Source organism: Choloepus didactylus, chromosome 3 (genome assembly GCF_015220235.1).
Source record: "Choloepus didactylus isolate mChoDid1 chromosome 3, mChoDid1.pri, whole genome shotgun sequence".
NCBI classification, from domain to species: domain Eukaryota; kingdom Metazoa; phylum Chordata; class Mammalia; order Pilosa; family Megalonychidae; genus Choloepus; species Choloepus didactylus.
This window is the reverse complement of record NC_051309.1, coordinates 3,370,101-3,390,118: the sequence shown is the minus strand read 5'-3', so window position 1 is coordinate 3,390,118 and position 20,018 is coordinate 3,370,101. Positions and strand designations below refer to the sequence as shown.

Sequence of the window (20,018 nt, the reverse complement as noted above, 5' to 3'; positions counted from 1 at the left end):
ATTGTGGTACTACTTACACAGCTTTAGGAGTTTGTCAAAACTCATGGAACTGAATACTAAAAAGTGTACATTTTACCATATGTAAATTATACCTCAATTTTAAAAAAGAAAAAAGTGCTATGAGAATTAAAATGCGTTCTTCTTTAAGCCACTACACTAAATTTAAAGTCTCTGTTACAATAGCTTAGATTTTACCTTAAGATAACCATTAAGAAAATTGAAGAAGACTGACCATTTTAAGGATTTTAGGAAGCAAACTAACTCATCTGCCCATTAACCTTCGATTTCCAAAGTGAATATATGCCCAAGGCCTTAAACGGCTTGATTCACACATTCATCTCCTAGCCATGTGGATGTGGCAGTCAGTTACACTAGTATCTAACAAGACTTCTTAGGGAGGTGATAATAAAAAAAAAAAAGGTTCAAAACACTGAAGTAAGTGGATCTCACAACTTAATGACAGTTGGAACAGAAACATTTGTGATACGAGATTTTCAGCCACATCAGAGTGTCTAAGCAGAACCTTTGTCACTGTGAAGTCTCCTGCTTGGACCAAGATGGAAAAGGGTGGAGAATGATACTTTGAGAACTCATCAGTATTCAATGTCAAAGTCTGCCATGCTAAGTGAATTCTTCCGTGGACGGAGTAAAAGGTGCCCTAAACAAGATGAATGCCAAGATCCCTCCAAATTGTAACATCATAAGAGTTTCTGAAGCAGAAAAGGCACCCTGGACTTAAGATACCTTCAAGCAATGCTGAAAGTAGCATATCCATATGCCAGTTATTTTAGTGCTTAAAAATTACAATGTAGGGTTCCAGTGGGCATATCACTCAGTAGAGCCCCCTGGGGATACCAAGAGAAGTAGTTAAAGAAAGTCAATAGCTTCATGCTAATTACCCATATCCCTGACTAAGAACTAGCAAGAGACATAAAACATCTATCTTCTTAGCAGTGGAAGATATAAATATTAAAAAACAAACAAACAAACAAACTTGGTGTCTCTCCCCATGTATGAGATAAACCAAAAGAAAACACTGAGTAGGCACCAGCTCTCCAGGCCTGCCACCTTGAACTTATCAACTTATCTCCCAAGACCTAGCTGTGTTTGATAAACTTTTGCTCAGGTCCTGGCATGGGTGACAAGTTTATCAAACGATGACCATTAAGAACAGACTATCCATCTCACCAAACAAAATAAAGTTACAGTGTTCCACTGCCTGATGAGGTACAGCTACTCCTCTGTGCTCCCTGGGGAAGACGGCTGTTTTCCCCAAGGTGCCCTTCTCCAGGCCCTCCCAGGCCTCTCTCCCATGCCATTTGGTAACTGTTCCCTTGATCACCCCGCTAAGGGACTAAAGCCTCACCAGAAGCAGGACAGCATCATATCTCCATTAAGAGTATTTAGCACACCACCTACACCTTACAGGTGTTTCATAATTAGCTAATTAATGAATGAATAAATACGTGAACATTTTCCTTAGCATAATAGGGTAAATACAAATTAAAATTGACTGAAAAGTTCAAGAGTCAGTCTTACAAAGAGGATTAAACTATCACTTTCTAGAACCAAGAGATGAAAGAAAGGTAGAAACAGCAAAGCTTAAAAAAGAAAACTGAGAAGCAGCCCCAAATGTACTTATATTTACAGACTATGGAATTCAAGCCATGGCCTGCAGAACCCCTCAGACTATAATTAAGATATAATCAAAAGTCCTTTTATTCAACTCTTCAATGATTTTTACTATCAAAAGAGGATGGTGTATGGTGTGAGAATAAAACTGTTTGAAAAAGAGAGAGACAGAGAATAGTTTACTTTCTATAATAATCAGTTAATAAGAAAATATATTTTTTAAATGTCTGTTCTTATCTCATCCCAAATTATTCTTCAGCGATCCAAACCCTTTTTGGGAAAAAACAATCGGGCATAATACATTTAAATTTTAATCTTTCCCACACTGCAACAGATAGCCCAGAATCATAATCTGCAGGTAGACAGATGTTCCAAGTCTTCAATGGCTGCAAATCTTACTATTAAAATTCAAACAATAACTATTACATTCCTCTTTTATGTGAGAAGCATAAAAGCAAACCATCTAATTACTATCAAAATACTCTGAATTTTGCTCCATTTTTCTTAAGCCCACTTTTATTTATAACATGGTTAAATGTGTATGTAATCTGACACATACTACGTTATAAGAATTACACAAATTTGTTGAGTAAAAGTCACACTTTCAAAATACCAACATAAAAATGCAAAGTAATCAAAATCTTATAAAACAAAAATCTCCTATTTTTATCCTACTGAAAAATTCCCACAAAGGCTTTACCCTCAGAAACCCCAATGAAGAAAAAATGTCAGCAAATGAGAATGCACTGAAAAGGTGAGGGCAACAACCTAAGTAGAAAACAGCTTACGTCACTCACAGGAAGGTGCACATCTCAGAAACACAGTCTTAACAAGGCCTGTGACAATTTGGCCCCAGGCTACCTATCCAATCTCAAGCTGCAGTGATAGCTCCCCAACCCTCAAGGCACTCCGTCACTCAGAATAACTCATAGTTATTTTGGTCAGGCATCTCGAAACTCCAAGTTATTATACACTCTATGGTCTCTGCCTGAAACATCTCATTTTTACTTCACTTTGTCCATTTTTTCCAAGCAAAGTCAGAAGTTTAAGAAAACTAGATTTCATTCCCCCATGGAATTTAACCAGATTGATGAATGATAAGTCAAACTGACTTGTTCTACATGAAAAGTAGGTATGGAAATTAAAGTAAAAACAGAACACCTGAGAGTAGTAACTGGCCAAACAGAGTGAGAACAGCCGTGGCTCTCCCACCACTTTTGTAAATGGAGTCACTTTAACTTCACTTCAAAATTAAAATGAGTAAATCTCAGCCAAGCTCCTCTGATTGTATAATGAAGCACACATTTCTAAGGAGGGGCATTTCAAGTACTCTGTAACATCAAAAAATTACCAAAGAACTAACTAAATATATGATTCCAAGCCCTCCCATCCAAATTCTTTTCTATAGTTATGTTATTTTAAGACTGTGCATCAAAATGTGATTGCAGATTGGGGGAGGGGAGGCAAGGCCTAGGCCTAGGTTACCCCAGGAATTGAAAATAATCATCTTCCACTTGTCTTGCTATTCCGATTTCCAAGTATTTTCACAGAATCACTTTTGTGTCCGGGCCTGCTCATCCTAAGAGGTGGAAGGGGGGCTGAGGTCTCCGAAGCTGTGTCACCTGCAGGGAGAATGAGCTGTGAGAGGTCAGGCAGGGTTCCAGGTCTGACTCCTCTCAACCGCTCTTTCAAGTTCACCAAGTACAACACTCACTTGACAGTTTTCCTAGAAAAGCAGGACTTTTTCACAAAGACTTTGTTTAAAGAAAAGATTCCATTCATTAGTGGGACATCAAAAGCCATTTTGAAATTATGTTTCAAACTCTCTCAAGTACAGGGGGCTTATTAGCAAGCTTGCTTAGTTTGAAGCTGAGCACATTTAAATATATAAATATATAAACTACAATGACTTAACACTTTGTCAAAAACTGTAGTCTTTTTATGGGTTTTTAAAAACTTTTATGCTGGTAACATATAAAAATGCTGCTCTAGAGTCTTCTGAAGAGCAAATGGCTTGGGTGTGATACCAGCACCAACATACCAGGTAGGGACAAGAATAAAGCTTTACAATATACTGGATGATGAGACCATTATAAGTAAAAGAGGTTCTCTCTATCCAAAGATAATTATACCAAAAGAAGTCTACTTAAGTGAATTCCCTTAAAACAGAGACCAATTGTTTAGTTTACCTCCTGCTAACACAAATACCACAATGGGTTGGTGTACATAATGAGAAGTTATTGGCTCACAGTTTTGAGGCAAAGAGAAGTCCAAAATGGAAGTGGTAGCTGGTGATTCTTGGTCTTTGGCATGGCAGCATCATTTCCTTACCCTGCCGGGTCCTGTTGACATCCAGCTTCTGGCTGCTCCCCATGGCTTTTCTCTCCCTCTGACTGTCACTCACTTATAAAGGATGCCTGGAACCCAGATTAAAGTCTAACCTGATTCAGTTGGGTCAACTGAAGCAACATCTTGAAGAGTTCTCATTATACTGGGTCCACACCCAGCAGAATGCAGACCAAGACCACGAACATGTCCAAACTGCAGTCCACAATTCAGTCTACCACTCCAGTCCTCATGGCATTAATAGAGGAGAAGCACACTATAAACACACACACACACATGCACGCACACACACTTTTTTAAAGTAGAGGGGAAGAACACCAAATAACAATGAGAAAAGAACCGTCATTCCAAAATTGTGCTGGGAGAAGTAGGTATCCACATGGAAAAAGTAAACTAGAACCCTATTTCGCAACATAAACAAAACAGTCAATTCCAGGTAGACAGCAGACCTAAATGGGAAAGACAAATTAATAAAGCTTTTACATGGGAAAATCTCTCTTGACCTTGGTGTAATGAAAAATTAATCAAGAAAACATAGGGAAATATCTTCAGGACCTTTAATTAAGTAAAGGATTTTTAGATTTTACACCAAAAGCACAAGTAACAAGAGAAAAAAAAATACATTAAATGAACTTGATCAAAATTTAAAAAAAAACTTTTGTGCAAAGATCATTATCAAGAATGTGAAAAGACTACCTACAGAATGGGTGAAAATATTTGGAAATCATATATCTGATAAGGGTTTATTATCCAGAATACAGAAAGAACTCCTACAACTCAACAAAAAGACAAACAACTCAATTAAAAAATGGGCCAAGAACTTGAACAGACATTTCTCCAAAGAAGATATTCAAATAGCCGATAAGTATATTAAAACACGCTCAACATCATTAGCCATTAGAGAAATGCAAATGAAAACCACAGTGAGATACAACTTCACACTCAAAAAGATGGCTATTATTAAAGAAACTGAAAATAACAAGTGTTAGCAAGGATGTGGAGGAACAGGAACGCTCGTACACTGTTGTTGAAGATATAAAATGGTGTAGCCTCTGTGGAGAACAGTTTGGCAAAGTTCCTCAGACAGTTAAACAAAGAATTACTTTATGACACAGCAATTCACTCCTAGAAATTTACCCAAAAGAAGTGAAGCAGAGATTCAGCAGATATTAGTACACCAGTGTACATAGCAGCATTACTCACAATAGTCAAAAGGTGGAAGCAAACCAAGTGTCCATCAACAGATGAATGAATAAACAAAATGTGATATACAAACAATGGAATATTATTCAGCCATTAGAAGGAAGTGACGTGGAGGCTCTAAGATGGTGGCACAGAGAGGAGTGGAAGCTAGTTAGTCCCCCTGGAACAACTAATAAACTAGGAACAACTAGTAAATAATCTGGAATAACTGCAGGGGACAAATGTGACAGTCCACTCATCATACACCAACCTGAATTGGGAGGAATGCCCGAGATAGCAGCATAAAATCTGTAAGTAAAAACTGCGGATCCAAGCCAGGAGCCTCCTCCCCCCACGACCCAAGCTACAAAGCCTCACGGTGCTAGAAAGCAGCTCTCTCCCAGTAAGCAAATATAGCTCAGCTGAGCTCCAACTGGGGTTTTAATTAACAAACATGGACTGCTTGATACAAGCTATAAATCCCCAACAAGCAGACACAGGCTTTGGGTGAAGACTGACCTTGGAGAGTTGGAGGGTGGCCAAAGACTGGCCCTGAATGGGGCTTTCTGTCCCTGTTTCAGCTCAGTGGAGAAAGCCTCAGCCATTTTCAGTTCACAGAGCTCTGACCCAGACAAGGATGGAGATAGCACAGGCAGAGAGAGACCATTCAGATGTTAATGACCTCTACATAGGGGAACTATTGTCCCTAAGAGGAAAGAGGTGGGACCTAGCTCTACTACCCGCCTTCCATTCAGAACCAGACCCCAAAGCCTGGGGGAAAACAGACACGGGCCACACCTCCTTACACCAGTCTGGAGCAACAGGCTGACAGGCACCACCTGCTGGGCAGAAAAGCACAGTGACCCGAGGCCTCACAGGGTGTACCAATCTTCTAAGACAAACCCTCAAGGAAACCCGATACTTCTTCCTTCTGGGACCTGAGCCCATTTTGGTCTGGAAACACCTGCTTGGGGTGACCACGGAAACAATACCTAGACAACAGAAAACTACAACCTACACTAAGAAAAACAAAATTATGGCCCAGTCAAAGGAACAAACTTATACTTCAACTGAGGTACAGGAATTTAAACAAATAATACTAAATCAATTCAAAAAGTTTAGGGAAGATATGGCAAAAGAGATGAACCATATAATGAAAACACTGGGTGTACATAAGGTAGAAATTGGAAGTTTGAAAAACCAACTGGCAGAATCTACGGAAATGAAAGGCACAACACAAGAGATGAAAGATACAATGGAAACATACAACAGCATATCTCAAGAGGCAGAAGAAAACACTCAGGAACTAGAGAACAAGGCACCTGAAAGCCTACACACAAAAGAACAGATACAGAAAAGAATGGAAAAATACAAGCAATGTCACCGGGAACTTAAGGACAAAATGAAAAGCAGGAATGTACATGTCACTGGTGTCCCAGAAGGAGAAGAGAAGGGAAAAGGGGCAAAAGCAATAATAGAGGAAAACAATAGACCCAGCAGTATTTATTCCCTACACCTAACCGCAAGTCCCTCCCCTGTTTTTCCATTGGCTGGATACTTCAGAGGTTATATTCTATTCGACAAGCCTAACTAGCCTGCGCAAATTTGAAACATGCAGCCCGCCCAAATTGGAAACATTTGAAAAAAAAGTCTCCTGTGCAAACTTGGAACATTTGAAACAAGTCTCCACACCTCTTTCCTTTGTTCTTGAACTGCAGAGCTAGTCTGAGCTAGTTTGGTAACAACTTATGAAGCTGTTTAAGGAACATCTACCCCCACCCCCCAGTCTCCACCTTGCAAAGACAGTGGGCGGATAAACAGGAGGACTGGCCACCGATTATAGCTTGGCTTCTTGACCTTCTGCCATTCCCCTGAGCTGCCCCCGCCCTGTGTGAAAGCTAAACTTAATCTAATTCTCACACCATCTCTTATGAAAGACATAAAATTACAGATCCAGGAAGTGCAGTGTACCCCAAACAGAATAGATCTGAATAGGCCTATGCCAAAATACTTAATAATCAGATTATCAAACATCAAAGATAAAAAGAGAATTCTGAAACCAGCAAGAGAAAAGCGATCCATCACATACAAAGGAAGCTTAATAAGACTATGTGCGTATTTCTCAACAGAAACCATGGAGGCAAGAAGGAAGTGGGTGATACATTTTAAGATACTGAAAGAGAAAAACCGCCAACTAAGAATACTATATCTGGCAAAACCGTCCTTCAAATATGAGGGAGAGCTTAAAATATTCTCAGACAAACAGACAATGACAGAGTTTGTGAACAAGATACCTGCTCTACAGGAAACACTGCAGACATAAAGGAAAAGACAGGAGTGAGAGGTTTGGAAAACATTTTTGGGAGATAGTAGCACAGCAATGTAAGGACACTGAACAATGATTACTGTGAGTATGGTTGAAAGACGAAGGTTAGGACCATGTAGGACACCAGAACGAAAGACGAAAGATAAAGACTGGGACTGTATAACTCAGGGAAACCTCGTCTGCTCAACGATTGTCATAAAAGGTATAAACATGTTTTTACATGACGTAGAAAAAATGAATGTCGACATTGCAAGGTGTGAAAAATAGGGTGGAACTGGGGGAAAACACAGTCAATGCAAACTAGAGACTACAATTAACAGAAACATTGTATTATGCTTCCTTTAATACAATAAAGGCAATATACCAAAGCTACATGCATACGGGGTGGGTAGGGGAAGGGTATGGGACTCCCGGCATTGGTGATGTTGTCTGACTCTTTACTCTACTTTAGGTTAATGCTATCTCTCCTTCTGTTGCTTTCTAGCTGTCATGTTTGTTTTTCGTTTCCTCTCTCCCTCTCTTTTCTTTTTCTTTTGTCTCTCTGGCTTCTTTGACTTTTCCTCCTTCTTTGTAGAAGAAATGGAGATGTCCTTATGTAGATAGTGGTGATGGTGCTGAATACATAAATACATGACTATACAGGGAACCAACAGTTGTTTACTTAGGACGGAATGTGTGGTGTGTGAACAAAACCATCTAAAAAAAATGGGTTGATGAAGAAACCTTGAGGGCACTATATTGAGTGAAATAAGACAGACACATAAAGACAAATATTGCAGGGTTTCACTGATATGAATTATAATAAGTAAACTCATAGACATGAAATATAAGTTACCAGGATATAGAATGAGGCTAAAGAATGGGGAGCGGTTGCTTATTATGAACAGAATGTTCAACTAGGGTGAACTTAAACGTTTGGAAATGGACAGAGGTGACGGTAGCATGTTGTGAGAATAACTAACAGTGCTGAAAGGTGTGTGAAGGTGGTGGAAAGGTTAAGCTCAGAATCACGTATATCACCAGAAGGAAAGCTGGAGGTTAAAAGACGGGGATGTATAAAACAATGAATCTTGTGGTGGACAATGTCTGTGATTAACTGTACAAATATTAGAAGTCTCTCTCATGAACTAGAACAAATGTATGACACTGTAACTAGAAGTTAATAATAGAGAGGCATATAGGAAAAAAATATACACCTACTGCAAACTATATACTACAGTTAGTAGTATTTTAACATTCTTTCATCAACAGTAATAAATGTACTATACCAAAACTATGAATCAATAATGGGGGGGTGGTTAGGGGTATGGGAGGATCTGAGTTTCCTTTTTTTTTTGTCTTTATTTCTTTTCTGGAGTAATGAAAATGTTCTAAAAATTCAAAAAAATTAATTGTGATGGATGCACAGCTGTATGATGGTATCATGGGCAAGTGATTGTACACTTTGGATCTTTGGATAGCTGTATGGTATGTGAACAATCTCAATAAAATATACATATATATACCAAAGGCAAAATAAGGGGGAAAAAAAAAAAGGAAGTGACAAGCTGACAAACCTGGATGAAGCGATGAAGCTTTAAGATATCATTTTAAGTGAAATAAGAGAGACACAAAAGGACAAATATTGTATGATTTCTCTTATATGAAATACTTAGAATAAGCAAGTTCAGAGAGACAGAAAAGCAGAATAGTAGCTAGAAGGGGTGGGTGGAGGAGAGAATGAGGAGTGACTGCTAAATGAGTATGAGTTTTGTTTTGCAAGATGAAATCAGTCTGGAAATAGTGATGAAAATTTCACAGTATGGTCAATACAATTAATGTCAAAGAATTGTCCACTTTAAATAGTTAAAAATAATTTTTATGTTTTACATATTTTACCATAACGAAAGTTAAATGAATTAACTATAAAAATGTTAATCAAACAGGATACGAAAAGCACTAATCTAATCATACAGGGAAAATGTGATAAATTGGAAATGATTAAAATTAGGAACTTTTTTTCATTGAAAAACACCATTTTGCAGCTGAAAAGATAAGCCATAGTGGGAAAAGATATTTGCACTTGATATAACTGACCAAAGACCCAATCCAGACCACTACCTATTAGAACTCATACAAATTCATGAGAAAGACACACGACCCAATTGAAAAATGGGCAAAAGACTAACAAAGGAATCACAAAAGAAAAAATTGTGACAGCAATTAAACACATGAAAAGCTGCTAGACCTCAGCAGTAATCAGGGAACTGTGTAATAATTGTAAAGACCTGAGATATTACTACACTCCATCAGATTGGCTAAAATTTAAAACTCTCACAATATAAAGTATTGTCAATTATCAAGGGGGATAGTAAGAACTCTAATACACTGCCAATGTGAATGCAAACTAATACAACCACTTGGAAAACAGTCTGGCATAATCTGGTAGAACTGAAGATACATATCCCCTATGACACAGCAAATCCATCACAGGGTAAAACCTTCTACACATGTGTACCAGATACACAAACAAGAATGTCCAAAGCAGCACTTAATAATCAGAACTTGAAAGTCCAAACACAAATCAACTGAAGGCAGAAAAATAATTGTGGCATATTCATACAATGAAATATTAGTATAGAAGCAAAAATGTACAAACTGCAACTTCATAGGTAAATCTTAAAAACATAACATTGAGCCAAGAAGCCAGACACACATATGTGTGGAGATATTTGAGGGTGTACAGGTATATCTGCATGATTCCATTCATCAGACATTCAAAAACAGGCAAAACCGGATCACTTAAAGCACATTTCTATGTTTTCAACCAGGGTTGAAGAACTCTCAGGCTAGACTATTTGGGATTTACCTCTGTGTTAAGGATGAAGTATCCGTTTCTGGAGGTAAATATCTGAACCAAACGGGGTCTGTTAGCGAGGAGGGAGAGGGGACTAGATTTTGCAAAGGCAGCAACAGTGTCTGCTATGCTCCCCCAAGATCCAGATGGGTTGGCCCCTGCCAGTCCAGGTGACTCCAGGAAGATTCTGAGGAAGGAGACTCAAAGAAACCAGCCTGCTCTCAGCCTGCGGGTGATGCTGTCCCCTAGAAGTGGAGCCAAGAAAAACACAGAGCAGCAGAGCCAGAGACTGGAGACCAAATCTGGAATCTGACGTCTCTCCCGACTTTTTGTAATGCAGGATGATGGATTTCCTTACTGCTGGTCCTTTTTAAATCTGGATTTTGTTATTTCACAACACCCTGACAGATAGGGCACCCGGCCATGACAGGGAGCCCTGAGGGTTCCAGGGTGGGGAGAGCAAAGAGGTGGCCAGGGATTGAGAGTGGACTCTGGGCATGGTGTGCAGAAGCTCTGGAGGCAGGGGCCACCACAGTCAAGGCAGGTAATGTGGGCAGGGGAGACTTGTCTGGGGTGGCAGCAGTTGGGGGAAGAGAGACAAGGAGCCAGCACACGTCAGGAAGAGATCTCAGGGCCCTATGACCTTCCATCAGTCAACTCCTCAACTGGTCATCCCTAAATGCTAGCAGGTTCTTCCTTATCTGTGCAGCACTTCCTTTTCCTGGTATTTTTCTTGTCTATTCATTCGTTGAGACATTTGCTAACACCAAGCACCTGTGTGCTCCCCCTCATTCTCCAGCCCCCCTCTCAGCTCCATGGCCATGTGACTAGTCCTGGTCAATGGGACTGAGTGGAGGTGGTCTGTGTACAAATCTTCACATCTTCCTCCCCAGCTGTGGTGGACCCTGAGCCCTGCACTGAGAAGGTGGAGCCTCCTTCAGCATAGGTCTCTGATCAACACTGTACAGCAGAGCCTGGCCAACCTCCTCTGAATGTGTACTGGTTGTGAGAAACAGACATTGAGGCTAACTTGTTACTGCAGCATCACCTAGTCTCTCCTGATTAAGACACTCCAAACGTAAGCTCAAAAGCACAGACTTGGTCTGTTTTTCCTTTTTTTTCACCACCATCCCCAGAGCCTGGACAGTCCACTCAAATAAATATTTGTTGAATGAAAAACAACAACAAACAAACAAACAAAGAGCTCACTTGTGTGGAGAAGTTATAAAGCAATAACTATAAAATGAGGATAGCAGTCACCTCTCCATGAAAGGGGTGGTAATCAGGAAGCAGCACTGAATGGAGGGAGTTTATAGAGTGCTAGCAAAATTCTGGGTCTTGACTGGGTGGAGGTTACAAGTTTCATATACTTTTCTGTATGTAAATTTCATAATAAAAAGAGGCAGTGAATTTCCAAAGCATAAAGCAAGTAAATAGATAAATAGTGGAGAAAAGGTTTATCTTCAAAAACAAAGGTAAAAATTATGTAAAGAATTTTGTTAGGTTTAACAAAATATAGGTTATAATTCCAACTATTCACTCAGTAAGTACATACCGAGAACTTAATATGAGCTAGACACACAGGATTCAGCAGTAATTAAAGTAAAAACCGTGTCCTCAAACAGCTTACATTCTAGGGGTAGGAGTCAAAGAAATACCTAATAGGCCAGGTGGTGTTGTGTTTAACAAAAACGAAGCAGGGGAACAGAATGGAAGGTGCCATCTCATCTGGCGTAGTCCTCACAGGAAGCCCAGGGTAAATACTGTTATGTTATCATCCCCATTGTTTGAGAAGACTGGGGCTTGGAGAAATAAAGTATCTTGTCCCAAATCACACAGTTGTTAAGTGGCAGAGCTGAAAATCAAATACAAGGCCATGAAAATGGAAGGAAAAGAAAGATAACTACTACGAAAATACATATTAAGGTTTTACTTAAAAATAAAAATGCTGTTTGTGATCAGGGGAACCAAGGCCTAAGATTCCTCCATTCTAGAGTCTGCATCATAGAAAAGGGTCATTAAAATAGAGCCTTTCTTACTATTGATTTAACTGAAAACAGTAGCAATTATTAATAGAAGGTAAAAGTCAAAACCAACCTGTTTATATTAACTTAAAAAAAAAAAAAAAAAGACAAAAAAGACCACATACATGATTCCATTTATATGAAATGTCCAGAATAGGCAAATCCATAGAGCCAGAGAGTAGGTAAGTGGTTGGCAGGGGCAGGGGCTGGGGAGTGGCTGCTAATGGGTACAGGTTTCTATTTGGGGGGGATGAAAATGTTCTGAAATTAGACAGAGTGATGATGGCTGTACAACTTCGTGAATATACTAAAAACCACTAAATAGTATACTTTAAAATGGTGAATTTCATGTGAATTATATCTCAATTTTTAAAAATCTGCAAATCCTGTCAGCTATTCCTCCAAAAGAGATCCAGAATCTGACGTCTCACCCCCACCAATGCCCAAGCCCCCAATATCTCTAGCTTTGACTACTACAACAGCCTCCCAACTGTCTCCCTCTTCCATCTGTGATCTCTGGTGGCTAGAGCAGCTTTTTCTTTAATTGAAATTTTTATTGAGACAACTAAATTCACATGTAGTTGTAAGAAATAATAGAGATCCTACGTACAATTTACCCAGTCCATCCCCCAGTGGTAACACTCTATAAAACTAGAGTATTTATCACAACTAGAACCTGACACAATTCACTGACCTTAGATTTCCAGTCACATTTGTACTCATCCCTGGGTGTTTGTGTGTTTATGCTACACAGTTTTATCACATGTAGTTCTGTATCTACCACCAGAGTTAAGATACTAAACATTTCCATCACCACAAAGAACCCTCATGTTCCTTTTATAACCACATCCTCCTCCCCTAACCTGCTCCCCAACCCCCACCCCACCACCCTGTCCCTAATCCTGGCAATCACTAATCTGTTTTCCATTTCTAAAACTCTGTCATTTCAAAGATGTTATGTAAGTAGTCATACGGTACTATATGACTCTTGGCTCTTTTCACTTAACATCATTTCCTTGAGATTCATCCAGGTTGTTGCATGTATCAATAGTTCTTTCCTTTTCATTGTGGAGTATTCCATGGTGTGGTGTACCACAGTTTGTTTGCCTAAATGAAGGGCATGTGCGCTCTTTCCAGTTTGGGGCTATTATGCTATAAATTTTCAAGCACAGGTTTCTGTACAAACAAAAGTTTTCATTTTTCTGGAAATAAATGCCTAAGAGTACAACTGCTGGGTCACATAGTAAGTGCATGCTTGTTTTATAAGAAACTGCCAAGCTTTTCCAGAGTGCCCATACCATTTTATGTCCCCACCAGCAATGTATGCATGATCCACTTTTTCCACGACCTCGCTAGCATTTGGTGCTGTCAGAGCAGTCTTTTAAAAACATAAATTAGATCGCTTGTTTCACCACACAAGCATCCATCTGCTCAGAGCAAAATCCAAAGTCCTTACCTTGATGTGCAAGGTCCCCTAGATCAGCCCTCAGCATTCCCCTCTCTCTCACCTCAACTCCTATTTCTCCCTTCATTTCGCTTCTGCGCTGGCCTCCACGCTGCTGGTCTCCCCGCTGCTCCTCGAGTAGTTGGGACTCTCCCCTTCCACATGGCCTGCTCCCTCCCAGCCTTCAGGCTTCTGCTCAAGTGTCAGCTGCTGGGTGCAGCTTTCAGGCTCCCGTCTCACCCTGTTTTGTGTGTCTCCATGGCATTCATCAAGGCCCAGAGCAGTGCCCGGTCCATGGCAGGCACCTGGTGGAGAGGGACTGTACCAGGTCATCTGGTTCAATCACACCCCTCATGCTCCAGGTCATCCCACCAGCCCACTGAAACCGCCAGGACAGAGAAGTCACACTGTCTCCGGGCACACATATACACACCGACGGCAACATAGGTCTTCCCTCCCAAAGGCTTACAGTATCTTTAGACGACAAAGGCAAGGCCTGGCCACCTACCATGGAGCTTCCCACACTGCAGAGTGCATCTAATGTGCCTACAGATGTGATCTGGAAGGTCTAAGACCAGGCAGAGATTCTGCATTTCTCATAAGCCCCCAAGTAACACCAAACCGCTGGCCCCGAGAGCACACTCTGATCGTGGCAAGGATCATGGCATCTCTTTTCTCAAACATATATACTTTAGCAGGTGAGCAGGTTCAACTTAACACAATGTTAAATAGTGCCTAACACAGCACTTTACTTTTTCTTCTTCTTGTCTGAATAAGTGTCTTGAGGGTGGATCCATTCACAGGTAGGTTACCCAGTGGCCCCCTGGGAGAAAGAGGAGGTAATGGGATTAGGGGAGTTCTTAAGTCGGAGAGAACAACTAGTAGCCCATTCAAAAGCCAGAAAAACGTAAGACCTTTGCCTTTTTCTCTGTAAAAGGCCTCTTCTAAACAGAAATAGCAGTATAGAATTTCTGCTATGGAACAATGTCTATGATACAGTGCTAAGTAAGAAAATACATATATAGTGGGATCTCAGTAGTGCAAAAACAACAAACGACAGACATTTAAATGTCTGTATATGCATTAAAAGTATCTGGAAGAAGACACAAGAAATTTAAAAACTTACTTTTAGATAGTGAGACTGGGAAGACAGTAAAGGGAAAAGGGTTGTTTTTCATCTTCTGTTCTACTGGAAGATTTCTTCTACTATGCACATGTGTAATTTTACAATTTTTTATACAAGTTAGTAACTACCAAAAAAAAAAAAAAAAAAGAAAGAAACATTTCCCAAAAGGGATCCAATCAGTTTAATCTAGAAGTTGGCAAACTACAGCCTACCGTCTGTTTGGGGCCCCCTCTTTTTTTAGACAGCCCACAGACTAAGAAAGGTTTTTACATTTTTAAATGATTGACAAAAAAATGATTGTATACCTTGGATGGATTGTATGGTGAGTGAATATATATCAATAAAATTGCATTTAAAAAGGAGGGGAAAAAAAAGAATACCCCATGACATGAAAATTATGAAATTCAAATATCAGTGTCATTAACAAAGCTTTACTGGAGCACAGCCCTGAGTATTCGTTTACCTATCATACATGGCTGCTTTTATGCCACAATGTCAGAGTTGAACAGCTGCAGCAGGGACACTAGCCCACAATGTCTAGAATATTTACTATCTGCCTCTTTACATAAAGTGTAGCCACCCCTACTCTAGCCCAGGCCAACAGAGGCAGACATCAGCTTCCCTTCAAGCTGGAGTGCCCACGCGACACAACTGTGCCTAATGAGATGAAAGCAGAAGTCCTTAGAAAGGACATTCTGCATCTTAGATGCACCTTCTAAGGGAGCCTCCCTGACCACCCTATTTAAAATACTAGCACCCTGCCCCCCAGACACACACACACACACACACACACACACACACACAGACTCTCTCTGTCCTCATTCCCTGGACTGCTCTGCACAGCACTTATCGTCATTCAACACACTCTGCGTCTCACCTATCTGACATCCTGCCTGTTTGCCCTCACTAGAATGCAAGCTCCTTGAGATACGAGGTCTTCATGCTTCGTTAACTGCTGGATTCCAGTGTCTAGAACATACACAACAGGCATTTAGTGAACGTTGACTGAACACACAATTGAATGAAAAAGTGAAGCTGCCCTAGTAGAAAGACTTTTTGCCCATCACCTAACCTACTTCTTCTTGCCTAGACCCCAGATACGAGACTGGTAGGCACAGCAATCACATTTTGCTTATAAGCTAGCAACAACGAGCACAAAGGCTTGCAAGCTAAGTTTAAGAGCCTGGGTCCCTGATCTTATTGTTGAACTTCTGCAAGCAGACTTCTGTTCATCTTATGATAAACTTAACTGTTTAAGCTACGGCCGCAGGGTTCTCTATTACTTGCAGCTAAATGTGATCCTGATATTGCCAACTATAGTAAACGAGGTTATGCTCACCAGAAATCAAGAAATCCTCTTGGCTCTACCTTCAGAATTCAGTCACCTCTCAGCGTGCCCACTATTAACACTGACAGAATCCACCAGTATCTCCAATCTGCAATAGCTTCCCATCTGGTTACAGGCTTCTGCTCACGCTCCCCTTCTCTCTGTTTTCAGCCAGTGTTCATTTTAAAATGGAATTTGGATCATGCCGCTCCTCTGATCAAACCCTCCATTGGTTTCCTATCTCAGTTAGAATAATCACCAACATCTTTAAATCCACCGACAAAGAAGGCCCCATTGATCTGGCACAGCATTCCCTCCATCTCTCAGACCTCACTCGACGTCCCCAGCCAAACTGGCCACCTTGCTATCCCTTAAACAGGGGCTTTGTCCCTGCCTGGAGCACTCCTCCCCACACATCCTCATCGCTGGATCCCTGACTCTCTTCAGACCTTTACTCAAAAACCATCAGCTCACTTGTCAGCAGTAACAGTAGTAATAAACCCTCTTTTCACACTAAAGTCTTCTCTATTGGTTCTCCTGTTAAGCCTAGATTTGAATTTGCAAATTCAAAGTCCGTGTGATCCCCAAGTCATTCCACTGCAAAAGCAGTGAAGATGGCCTCAAGCTGGGGTCCTGTCTGCAGTGCATGGCACAGCCCAGGTGCCTTTACCTGTTGTTGAGCTCACAAGCATTTGTTTCTGTCTTCATGATTGTCATGGGGACTGAGGTTCTTCAGAGAGAGTCCACTGGTGACACAGTGGTTTCACACGTACCCCCTGTACAGGGAGTTGCATGGAGTTGTGAGCTGTGGGTGATTAGTGCACTGCTGGTATTGCTGAAGGCAGGAAGATCCCTCACTTGCCTGAAACTCGTATTACATTCAAGAGAATCTAGACTGTGTTGGGGAAGAGACTGACTGTGCTCATGGCAAACCTGAAGTACTGCAATAAGGCTGTCCCTGACAACTTTACGAAAGACACACAGGATCGCTGCAGCCAAAACAGTATGTGTTCCAGCTGCAGAGAGCAGACTGCTCTCAGCTTGCACAGCACTTTAGGAGAGGGAAGAATATATGAATAGGGAATGGTGTGGAGAAGGAAGGATGGGAATATTGTTATCCAGGTGACTTTAGGGTCTAGCATTGGGGTGGTCTGGATGGATCTGATTTGTGTAGGAGTTCCCAGTAGATAAATTACTGATCTCCCAACTGCTATCCCCAGTATGTAATGGCTGAATTAATATGTAATCAACTGCATTGTATCTAAAGCCTTAGAACTAGTCAGGTGCTCCCCACCCCCACCCCCCAATACCATTTCTTACTCTCTAATCCTACCTGATCTTTAACAAAGCATGAATAATTCTAAGGATAATCTCTATTTTGTTGTGCTTTTTGTAACTGTTTTAAATAAATGAATTTGTACTGTATATCTGTACTTCTGTGAGATCCTTTTTGCTGTTTTACCATTTTAAGTCTCTGTATTTGGCTACACACAGATTGTATTTTTATTGTTAATGCTTTTCTTATGGATACCTGCATTTAACTCGTGGACTATGTAAACACTATATATATATACATAAAAACTACTAGATTTTCAAGAAGAATTAAAAAAAAGCCATCAGCTCTGTCTTCCCCAAACACCCTGCCTGAAATGTCCCCACCTTAACCCTAACATTTCCTAGTCCCCATTCCTGCTTAAATGTTCCTCCATTTTTTACTAACATGCTATATCTTTTACTTATTTATCTTGTTTACTATCTAGGTTGCTCACTAGAATTGAAAACTTCAGGAGGGCAGATCTGTCTGTCCACCTCTGGAGCCCTGTGCCGAGAACCATGCCTGGCACACAGACGTTGCATAAATATTTACTGTTGAATGAATAATTAAAGTCAGGAAAAACCTAGGTGGGGCTCTGAAGGAGAATGAGAAAGTGCCAAAGACAAACGTCCATTATCTCATAATTACTGTTAGGACCGTTCCCAGCCCTGTCCACGGCAGCCAGTCCCACCAGAGCTCCTGCATCCCACACGGGGTGGTGGGGCAGTGGCAGGCCCTCAGACACTTCAACTGAAGCCCACGCAGGCCTTTACATGAGAGCTCCAGAACACAGAGCAGGATCATAAAAACAGAATAGACACTTTCTAAATTGTTTTTGGCCAATTTGACTTTGGGGAACAGATTTTTCAGCGGAAGCATCTGAACAGAAAGAAATGCCAAGATCCAAACTTGTGGGCAGTGTGTTTGCTACGCAAAGGTAATGATTACCTGCTTTCTCAACAGCAAAGTACATAGAAATATGCTTATTCATTTATTTAAAATAACTGTAATTAAACCCAATGCCAGCTGATTTTAAAACATGCTAAGAACCTTTAAAAGTAACTATTCTAAAATACTTCTGTTTTGAATCATTTAAAGTCTCTCTTAATATACACATAGATTCGGAAGGTCACACAAGAAAGTCTAAAAGTGCTTACCTCTGGGGATGGAGTGTGGTACTTAGGAGAAAGGAGTGGGAGGAAGGTGTTTTAATTATTACTCTTTAATAATTTTGAAATTTTTATTGTATTAAGGTATTAGTGGTGTAAAAATAATGGATTAAAATTTTTAAACAAACCAATCGTGTATTACCTTAAAATAATGAAACAAAATCTATCTACTTTGTCAACCAGCTTTAGAAGGATATCTCTTGATACCCATGTTTTGAAAATAAGCAAATTCAGATCGTGTCAAATCAATAAAGGAAACAGAAGGCATATTTTTAGATTGACCAAGAATTCAAACAAGCAACCAGAGGACAGCAGTAAGGTCTTCCTTCTCATCCAGGACCCTGCTTAGCACTTCCTGTGTTTACATAAGATATATGCATAGTATGAATTTCTGTGACACCTACCTCCTAGAGAGGCAGTACAATAAAAGATGGAAATGGATATGGTTATAAATTACTTGCGACAGAGATAAGTCAAATTGTTTAAAAGTGCCCCTAGGTATCGAAACACGGTTTTTACCCTCTAGAAGAAAAAATAATTCACTGCTATTCTAAGGAATAAGTAAACATTCCCCTCCACCCTATATCCTCAATTTCTAATTAAACTCTCAGAACACAGAGAGGATCATATCAGAAACAGAAAGCCCAAGAAAACTATTAAAAATGAATCAGGGGGCTGCATCTTGAAAACTGTCCCTATTAAATGCCACTTTGTACACATCCAGATCAGAAATACAATGCCGGCGGGTGAGAGAAAGGCCTAACCTGCAGGAGAGTGCTCCCTAACCTGTGTCACTGCTAAGAGCACAGACACTTCCTGGAAAACTTTGGTTTTATTAGAAGGTGCTATAAATTGTCTCTCTTTTTCTGATTCAAAAATTCTCCCCACTAACAAGCAGGAGAGACCCCTGGCTTCCAAATAATACTAGTTGGTCAGCAAGGAAGCAAAACACAAGCTCTCTGATCAGCTTGGTGGCGTGGTCCCGGGAGTCCACAGCCACCCCATGTCCTAAACAAGCTGACGCCCATTCAGGTAAAATGTACACCTCATCCATCCCCCAGCAATTTACCTCTCCCTCAGCAACATGTCCTCTTGATTTCCAACAGAAAATACACCACAACGTCAACTTTTCTTAATATTTAAGTCTTTATTATTTCTTTATTATTTCTCACTTGTCAATAACAACCATCTGATTAGCTCATCACTTACTTGGCAACCACAATTTAATCGAGTTCCAGCAGACCCAGATCTGAGCTTAGATAAGCAGATCTCTTCAGTGATGCTTAAAATC

At 40.3% G+C, this 20,018-nt stretch overlaps 1 protein-coding gene across 6 annotated transcripts in view; it reads right to left on the bottom strand.

Moving 5' to 3' along the window:
• HTT (huntingtin) overlaps positions 1-20,018 on the bottom strand; it is a 193,793-nt gene that overhangs the window by 172,619 nt on the left and 1,156 nt on the right. The window contains exon 1 of one of the 6 annotated variants that reach the window (XM_037829302.1): positions 11,981-12,200. The exons of the other annotated variants lie outside the window; for them this stretch is intronic. Coding sequence (XP_037685230.1) covers positions 11,981-12,045 — 65 coding nt within the window. The 5' untranslated portion in view covers positions 12,046-12,200. Of the gene's footprint in view, positions 1-11,980; positions 12,201-20,018 lie in introns of those variants that run through there. 6 annotated transcript variants of the gene reach the window in all.